Raw genomic sequence first — 8,702 nt, forward strand, 5'->3', positions numbered from 1 at the left:
TACCAACATCGCAGAAACGTCAATTTCATACTAACCGAACAGAATTTGTGCACAAAAGCTTTATACCGGTATGTTCATGTTCATCGTTCAAATCTCTCTTTCGATAAACATTGTACGTATTAATTTGTACGCTCGTTGAATGTCGATTAGAAATTTTACTTGAAACTTTTTGAAGCATTGAATGTACAAAAATCAAATTTGTATTCAGCGTTAGCATTGAAATATTTCCGATAATATGCATCAAATTTGAAAAATTATTCGCGGTATGCACTACATTGACAAGACAATTACAATTGGTTTAAATTAATTCGTTTTCGTAACATTTATTCTTAGTACATACGTTGTAAAATGAGTTTTATTTTTTATACGTACATACATAATGGATATTACAGAGAATACGTACATTATGTACATACATACACAGTGAACGCAATCGTTTGCTGAATTTGGTTGGTAACCTGTAAGTGCAAGGTTTATGCCAATTTCTGCCAATGGATGAACAATGTCAGACAAGTGCTAAGTTTTCATGTGTATATATACATGTGTACTTGCGTGTCTATTATTTATTCATATTATTTATAATATATAATTACCGAAGCATTCAAAAGTATATGTGTATTATGTTGTAAATTAGCCACGTACTTAATATTATATATTATGCATACAGTTTTATAAATGCATTTCAAGTGTAGAACATTATATTGAAACATAAACATAAATAAATCTTTATTATTTAAACAATTCTTTTGTAAATTGTACATATGTGCGATGACAATGTAAGTATTTGACTTACATAACCAAAGTATTTGGATTTAATCTAAATATGTAATGTTATTTTACAGACTTTAAAAATATTAAAACCACAAGAATTATTGCTTCGTTTTTGCAATAATGTATTGTTTATTGCATCCTTGCTTTCATGCAAGTTTTCGACTGATAAAAAAAATCAGGTTGACATATGTGTGTGTTTGTATCGGTATCATCTTTCTACTTGATTTCTTTGGAGCGTTCACACATTTTTTTGAAGTCCAATATGATTCAAATTTTGTTTATCCGTATGAAGGTGATGTACATGAATTTGTGAATGCATTGCGTCATAATGAAGAACCAAAAGTTGCTCCTATAAATGTGTATAATTACACATTTATAATTAATAACAAACAGAAATGTATAGAGCCAGCATACAACAATTATCGTGTTGTATATATAGTAAAGTCTGCAATAGAACACTTTGAAAGAAGAATGGCAATTAGAAACTCTTGGGGTTTTGAAAAACGATTTTTTGATGTACCTTCAAAGACAGTTTTTGTAATAGGTGTACATTTACATGACAGCGAACTTCAAGCAAAAGTAGAAGCAGAAGCTGCGAAATATAAAGATATCGTTCAAGGAGATTTTATAGATACTTACTATAATAATACTATTAAAACAATGATGGCTTTTAAATGGTTAGTAAACTATTGCTCAAATTCGAAATTTTATATGTTCGTTGACGATGATATTTATGTTTCGGTAAAAAATGTTTTAAGATTCATAAGAAATCCTACTAGCTATCCAGATTATCTTAAAGAACCCAAAAAGATTGAAGCTCATAAAAGAGAAGTCAAAGATACTGATGAAACAGAAGAATTGTATTTCCAAAATACAATCACCGAGAGGAATAGCAATAGTTCTAATAAAAATCATGTTCCTGAATATATAAGAAACTTTTTAATTAAAAATGAAATTACTAATACTACTGAAACTTCTATAGAGAAACTTGCAAATGTAACAAAAATTATAGAAAATGATGTTATACTGAGTAGGAGAAAGAGACAAATTTTCGATTTGGAACTTCCAGAAGATATTAGATTATATGGAGGTTTTGTGCTTATATCATCACCCCATCGTCATAAATCTTCTAAGTGGTATATTCCTCTTAGCGATTATCCTTATAATTTATGGCCACCATATATTACAGCTGGTGCATACATATTGTCAAAAGAAGCGTTACTCGATATGTACTATACTAGCTTCTATACAAAACACTTCTTGTTTGATGATATATATTTAGGCTTAGTAGCAAAAAAAGCAGATATTGAGCTTTTTCACTGTGAAGAATTTCATTTTTATAAGAAGGATTATACAAAATTTAATTATAAATATGTCATAACTTCACATGGATATGGAAATCCAAGTGAATTACTTCATGTATGGAATGAACAAAAAGCTCTTGGTAACGCTTAAATCGACGATCTCAGTACACTTCGAAAACTGTATAATAACTTATTATAAAGCATATCGATACCATATCAGTATAGCATCTAGTTATTAATTTATTGGTAATGTGATTAATAATATGTTCACATGTTTATATTTGAAATATTGTTATACATTAGACTTCCTGAACCGAATGAGTGATGCAATGAATTATTTTTTTTTTGGAAAGTAATGTATATTATCTTTAAGTCATGGATAATCTCAAAAAGTAAATTATACTCCTAGCATTTACAAAACTAATTTATTCTAAAATACATTTACATAACAGTTTAAATATTTGATATAGACCTAAATACATTATTCAGTCTTCATATGTAATAGTCATTATAACAGGTCTGGTCTATTGTAATACTCTTATGCAAATACTTCAAAGCATTTGAATAATATTCAAACAAGTTGTTATAATTATTAAACATTGAGTATGAATTACCAATCAAACGTTTCACACACAATTATTTACTCATAAATTTTAAGGCATAAAATATTACTGTAGTAAAATAATTTTACTACAATAAAAGTAAAAGAATCAACAAGTATGTCATAAAAAGTAATTTAAAGAGGAATATAAAAAATATTAGTCTGCAAATGTAAAAATTTCAAGAAAATATGTATGGTATGCAGAGAAATATTTACAATTTTGTACTTGTTGAACTGTTGTCAACTGCCTTGTGTCTAGTTTTACTTAAAATTTTAATAAATATAGTATTTAAATCCATTTACTCTATACACATTTCTTAATACCACATATTTATTATTGCACCCTCATGATCGGTATTGTTGTTTTTCCATGTTTGCCTTAACTAATGTTTGATCTAAATTTGTAGACTCCCTTTTGAGCATATTTAATAAAAGTTGTGAGCTTTCCAAAATCTGCAATAGTAATAAATTTTATATTATTTTTATAATGTTATTAAAATATCTATAAAATTCCTAAAGAAAATTATCTATAAAAAGAATATACCTTTATATATGCTGTTTCTGTATCTGAAATGGTTCTGTCGTACTCATTTCTAACAACTATTCTTTTAGATAAGGTGTCATTCAATCGTGTTAATTTATGAGATAGCTTCTCAATTTCTCTTTGTAAATTGTTTTTCTCTTCCTCTTGTGACTCAATCTGTGCTTGCAACTCAGAACGTTTCGTTTTCATTTCCTCTAAACCTAAACAGGATTCAAAATTGATGAAGAAGATATTGCAAATAGATGTATTTATAACCTCGAATTTTTGTATTAAAACAATTACATAAATTATTATTTAAAATTGGTAAATATGTTACGATCATATTGCAATATATAATGAATATCAAATGAACTAAATCTTATACTCTCTAGGTATATAGTTTATATAATTAATTACACATATTTTATAGGTTATATGATAATTTCTTACATTTTACAAGTTCTTGATTATACGCTTGTAAAGCAGCCCCGTGCTGAGACATTTCAAACCCTCCATGCACAAATTATTAATCACAATATTCATCTAATAAAAAAAATGTATTCAATGAAAAGTTTAACTGACAATTTATTTCAAATAACATACGCGATTAAGCAAACGTTTCAGTTTTGCCGCGGAACTCTAAAGGATTTATTCGTGACGCGTGCGCACTTCCTCATATAAAATTATTCCTTACAATTTAAAAATCTCAGAATTATATGTGTGTATTTAGAACTTATTTACAGTAAATTAAAACGTTCCAAAATAATAATAATTTTATGTAAAATATTTAAGAGCGGTGAATTTCAATGTCTTATATATTAACTAAAATACATACATATTTCGAAACATTTAATTAACTAATAGTAAATGTAATATCTATGCATATTTGTACAAAAAAGAAATAATCTGATTTGTATATTATTGGTATTATCAATGAAAATTTGGAATATACTACATATATAAATATATATATTTTTTCTTTTTCTTCTTAATACAATTCAATTTATTAAGTACATATAAACTGCTTATAAAATATTTCTAATACAGTTGGCATTATCGCATAGATAAGTCGTAAAACTGATTAAAACAGATCAAATACATGTGGTAGTGTTATAACATAATTTTCAACAATTTACTTTCAATGACAATAACATCCATGTAATTATGTGCCACTATATATTAAAATATAAAATTGAAAGATGAATAGTGTCAATGAGATTCTAATTGAAGTGAAACATCGCAACTCCTTGCATTGCCTTTTAAAGACGTCACGGAGTGTTTTCGTCCAGCAAGCTACAATAAATGCACCTTTCGCTCAGAATCTTCACTCCAGCAGAAAGCGTGAAAGCCCCAGAAACGTGTACGGTCGTGCTCTACCTCCATCGATCGATCGTGAATAAATCAGTAGTTTCTGAGCTGTGCTTAGAATGATTTCACGCTTCGATTTCGTGTAACAGAAGTACAGAGTTTCATTAAAGGTATACAATATACCGAATACCGTTACAGTTAATACGTGCAGTATCAAATGCTCGATATGTTCCAGTATCATTGTACGATTGATCAGCGCTTTCTAGTGAAAGAAACACGTTTTATACATAAACAACCACACGCAACCACTTGAGAAGCTCTTACGCGAAATCTCGATCGATAGCTTGCAGATCAACTTTACTTTCGACAGATTTCTCTCAACATGGATATTTCAGGTATGACAATCTTAGGATTAATTACAATTATAGTACATATTTGTGCCATTCGCGGAAGGCTGTAATCGTGTTAAATTTCATATTATGTTTTCCCGCAAAGATTGTGCAGTTGTACGGTTTCTACTTTATTATAATTGTACGTCAAAACTACAAACGAAATTCGGTGCGAATTGAAAGGCAATATGCGTTCAATGCTGTGTTGACAGGATTTATGGCGCTTGCGCAGGCAAATTGTTCGATCTTATCCTTTTGAGTATGTATGTATTTGGAAATTTCGTATCCTTCTGGAATTCGAAATGACAAATGCATACGTAACGTCAAAACGTGAAAAGTATTTGCGATACAAATGTGAAATAAAATAATAGTTTTATTTCATTTTGACTTTTTCATTTCCAATTATATGTTAAATTAAATACATATGTAAATGAAATTCTGATCGTGAACGAAAGTAAAATTGCCAAATGTAAGATATTTGTACTAAAGATAGAGATAGATGGAACTAAAATAATTGAAATAGGGATGTAGAACCTGTAAATTGTTAACATTAAAGGGGACAACTGCGTTCTCGATAATTTTGTCATTGATCGAAGATGCATGCGACCTTGTCAAATGACATCACGATACTATATTAGGCTTTCTCTACCGGCGCAAACGTATTGCAAATTGCAACATACACAATACGACAGAAAGATTTTATGATAATTATGTGTTTTACAATTCATTTGCAAAGGCTGTCACTCCTACCTTGTTACCCACACATCACTTTAAAAATCTGAATCATTTGTTTATCCTATACATTTTTTATATATGAAAATTAATTGCTATCTTTTTACTGGTTGAAAATTCTAGAATAATTGATTGTTAATTTGTTTACAGATATAATCACAATAAATAATATTTTGATATAAAATGAAGATCATTTGTCAATAGAAATGTTATTTTATACCACTCAATATTTATTATGTAAGTTTTCTGATTACAAATAAGAAGTTTCAGTAAGTTTATTTTATAACTTTTGCTTAGTTTCTCTTTTAGTTAAAGTACATATCGTTAACATACATAATTCAAGTTGTTCATCATCCTTGACATTTTTATAAGTACAACAAGTTCATATATTCATACACAATGACTCATACTTCAAGATATGTTGGATACCATGCTACTACAAATCGTGATTATTTAACGGATGGCGATGAAAGCCATCGTGCTCCATCAGATCGAACAGTATCTGAATACATTGTGTCAGCTGATCATGCTACAATGGTAATTATCAAATACATTTTATTTATCTACAGTTGAATGGTATAACTAATCCATAAATAATAACAGTGCGTACATGAGAAATTTATATGTTACATATACATATTGACATTTGTAGGTAAAAGCAATGAAAAAAGACCGTCCTGAGAAATATGAAAAAGATGAAGGAAGGCGATCACGAAGTGCACACAACAGTCGCGTTTCAGTATTATCTGGATCATCCAGGCAAGGTTTGCATCCGCTAAGAAAAAGTGCTTCACATGGTAGTATATGTGACAATGGCTCAGATATATATGTTACGAGTGCTGCTTATAGAACAACATCAGATATAAGGTCGTACACATACAAACGTACAAAATATTTACCCATAAATATGTTATAAATGTGGTTGTCGTTCAATCAACAGCCATGTATCGCATCACAGTCTGTCTCCAAGTTTAAGAATGGGTCATCGTGCACCTAGTCATTGCAGTTATGGTTCTGCAAAATCAGTAAAATCTCACACTTCCAGAAAGGATGGTATTATTATAGAAACTATGTCAACGCCTAATCCGTTTTGTCCAAATACAAAGGGTGTTTGTTGTCTTATGCTACTCCTCAATCTTGGATTAATTCTTATCGCATTAGGTTTTGTTATAGTCATTCAATTCTTTCAACCATTGATAGTTTGGTGGGTATATCACTAACAAAAACTATTGAGTTTTACATTTACTAATACAAATGTATCTATTAATTTATTATATTACTATGATTTCAGGATTTTGGGAATAGTCTTCCTTATATTTGGATTTTTAACTTTGATAGGTAGCTTAATATACTGTGTACATGTATTTAGAAATGCTAAGCATCCTCATGACATCAATCCAGAAGACCTTTGTTGGACAAAGTACTGGCAGGGTCATGTAGGTTCAGCACCTGAAGTGTACTACAAGACCGAGGATAAGTATCAAGATGATGGGTACAGTGATCGTTTGAGTAAATACTCAAATAAATATTACGACCGTCAAAGATATTAAAAACTAATTTAATGCAAAACGTAAATACATTCAGCATATTTATGTTTTTTATTCATACAATCACCAAACAAGCATAATAACATAAGAAACTTACACACAAATTAATTGAAGATGAAGAAAATATCTATCGTGTATATCCTTGTTATTAACATATGATATAAAAACATAACATGTACAATTGTATTTTGTATAAAATGCTAAATTATTTATTTTATACAGATAAATCTAAAAATAATAAAACATCAATTCTAAATACACTGTTCATAATATATAATAACTAAAATGATGAAGAATCCTTCTCTTGCCTTTATAATTATACAATTTCATAAATTTAATTAAACTTCCTTGTTTTTCTAAATATATATTTTATTCATACTACTTTACAAATAGTCATCTATTAATATAATCTATAAATAATACACTAATGCTTATTCCATGATTTTACTATTCCTATTGTATTATCAAATAATGTTTCATTTAAAAATGTTCCATTAGTGTCAATTAAGTAGAGAAGCCGTCTACCTTTAACTTTCATTGATATATAGGCCTCCGTTTCGTTTCTTGCAGTAACAGTTTGTACCTAAAAAATTTATGAATTACTTTGAATTTATTTAAAAATTTAACAAATGTTTTAACAATTACCTCACGTGTAGGAATTTTTAGAGCTGCTTCTTCTTTAAATAAATGATAAGTAATTATAGATACTTCTTTACCTCCCTTATGTAAAATAATATATTTTACATATCTACTACATACTATATATACAGTCCAAAGTATCAGAGGTCCTAAATGTAAAAAGAATAAAAATTTTACATTGATATTTATAATACTTGCAATATAGTTAAACATAATATAAAAATAAAAGTACCTGCCAATGCTCCATAGATAACAAATAGAATATTGAATCCATTAATTCTTATATATTCTTTTATAGATGTAGATGTTTCCCAAGTATCTTTAAATTTTTCATTATATAACTCATACACCAACCGTGCAGATAACATCAATGACCCAAATCCAAAAAATCTCAGGAAATAAAAAGCATAACTTTCCCGCTTGTATAGTAATACATTGTTTTGTATATTTGTATTTGGATTTAAGGTGTCTATTTCCTTCTTTGATTTCCTCTCTTGTCTGAATACATTAAAAACAAAATTAATTTTTATTTTATAAATATTTTTACTATGTTACCTTGAGCCAGTTACTTCGCTAGAATTTTTAAGGGAAGTATGATATTTCTTATAAAATGTACAGTCTTTAACTTTACTATTCCCCTTCAGTCCTTGATAAACAAATTGTAATTTGTTAATTACATTTATTCTTGTACAACTGGTTCTCAAATACAGAAGATTAAACATTTTTACATAGCAACGTTCCTAGATCGTAGTACTTTTATATTCAATCACGGAAGTTTATAATAAAAGTTTGTTGCAAACTTTTCTTTTAATTTTTATTTATTTGTTTCATAAAATAAATAAAATATTACTTTCATTTATAAATATTAGTAAGATAACGATTTTTCAT

The 8,702-nt window shown here is 28.3% G+C and overlaps 4 protein-coding genes across 8 annotated transcripts; 2 read left to right on the forward strand and 2 right to left on the reverse strand.

Annotated features, from left to right (window-relative positions):
• Window positions 1–63: 63 nt before the first annotated feature.
• Window positions 64–2,974, forward strand: brn (beta-1,3-galactosyltransferase brn). The gene is made up of 2 exons (XM_033475702.2): window positions 64–776; window positions 843–2,974. Exon 2 carries the CDS (start codon window positions 892–894, stop codon window positions 2,224–2,226), a length of 1,335 nt encoding a protein of 444 aa, XP_033331593.2. The 5' UTR covers window positions 64–776; window positions 843–891; the 3' UTR covers window positions 2,227–2,974.
• Window positions 2,482–3,859, reverse strand: LOC117223435 (microtubule nucleation factor SSNA1). The gene is made up of 3 exons (XM_033475703.2): window positions 3,650–3,859; window positions 3,221–3,420; window positions 2,482–3,129 (listed from the first exon to the last, which is right to left on the reverse strand). Exons 1-3 carry the CDS (start codon window positions 3,699–3,701, stop codon window positions 3,022–3,024), a joined length of 360 nt encoding a protein of 119 aa, XP_033331594.1. The 5' UTR covers window positions 3,702–3,859; the 3' UTR covers window positions 2,482–3,021.
• A 378-nt stretch (window positions 3,860–4,237) lies between these two features.
• On the forward strand, window positions 4,238–7,433 carry LOC117223523 (uncharacterized). Of its 5 annotated transcripts, none has more exons than XM_033475835.2 (6): window positions 4,238–4,902; window positions 5,779–5,865; window positions 5,938–6,165; window positions 6,281–6,495; window positions 6,587–6,832; window positions 6,920–7,433. In XM_033475835.2, exons 3-6 carry the CDS (start codon window positions 6,028–6,030, stop codon window positions 7,176–7,178), a joined length of 858 nt encoding a protein of 285 aa, XP_033331726.1. In that variant the 5' UTR covers window positions 4,238–4,902; window positions 5,779–5,865; window positions 5,938–6,027; the 3' UTR covers window positions 7,179–7,433. The 5 variants fall into 5 exon arrangements, with proteins under 5 accessions (XP_033331726.1, XP_076384793.1, XP_076384792.1 ...); XM_076528678.1 differs by having other exon boundaries at window positions 4,246–4,902; window positions 5,926–6,165; window positions 6,569–6,832; XM_076528677.1 differs by having other exon boundaries at window positions 4,246–4,902; window positions 6,569–6,832.
• A 90-nt stretch (window positions 7,434–7,523) lies between these two features.
• On the reverse strand, window positions 7,524–8,700 carry LOC117223421 (transmembrane protein 223). Its single transcript, XM_076528682.1, has 4 exons — window positions 8,370–8,700; window positions 8,047–8,312; window positions 7,821–7,963; window positions 7,524–7,758 (listed from the first exon to the last, which is right to left on the reverse strand). Exons 1-4 carry the CDS (start codon window positions 8,534–8,536, stop codon window positions 7,600–7,602), a joined length of 735 nt encoding a protein of 244 aa, XP_076384797.1. The 5' UTR covers window positions 8,537–8,700; the 3' UTR covers window positions 7,524–7,599.
• Window positions 8,701–8,702: the final 2 nt, after the last annotated feature.

The sequence above is a fragment of the Megalopta genalis genome, chromosome 2 (assembly GCF_051020955.1).
Source record: "Megalopta genalis isolate 19385.01 chromosome 2, iyMegGena1_principal, whole genome shotgun sequence".
Taxonomy (NCBI): Eukaryota; Metazoa; Arthropoda; class Insecta; order Hymenoptera; family Halictidae; genus Megalopta; species Megalopta genalis.

Bases quoted from the DNA above. Each gene is read 5' to 3' on its own strand.
- brn (XM_033475702.2), top strand. From the start codon at position 892: ATGTATTGTTTATTGCATCCTTGCTTTCATGCAAGTTTTCGACTGATA.
- LOC117223523 (XM_076528678.1), top strand. From the start codon at position 6,028: ATGACTCATACTTCAAGATATGTTGGATACCATGCTACTACAAATCGT. The intron at 6,496-6,568 runs GTCGTACACATA...TTCAATCAACAG, and splicing joins AGAACAACATCAGATATAAG to CCATGTATCGCATCACAGTC. The intron at 6,833-6,919 runs GTGGGTATATCA...CTATGATTTCAG, and splicing joins TTTCAACCATTGATAGTTTG to GATTTTGGGAATAGTCTTCC.
- LOC117223421 (XM_076528682.1), bottom strand. From the start codon at position 8,536: ATGTTTAATCTTCTGTATTTGAGAACCAGTTGTACAAGAATAAATGTA. The intron at 8,313-8,369 runs GTAACATAGTAA...TAATGTATTCAG, and splicing joins AGCGAAGTAACTGGCTCAAG to ACAAGAGAGGAAATCAAAGA. The intron at 7,759-7,820 runs GTAATTGTTAAA...TAAATTTTTTAG, and splicing joins TAAAAATTCCTACACGTGAG to GTACAAACTGTTACTGCAAG.
- LOC117223435 (XM_033475703.2), bottom strand. From the start codon at position 3,701: ATGTCTCAGCACGGGGCTGCTTTACAAGCGTATAATCAAGAACTTGTA. The intron at 3,421-3,649 runs GTAAGAAATTAT...AATCCTGTTTAG, and splicing joins TAATCAAGAACTTGTAAAAT to GTTTAGAGGAAATGAAAACG. The intron at 3,130-3,220 runs GTATATTCTTTT...TTACTATTGCAG, and splicing joins CAGAAACAGCATATATAAAG to ATTTTGGAAAGCTCACAACT.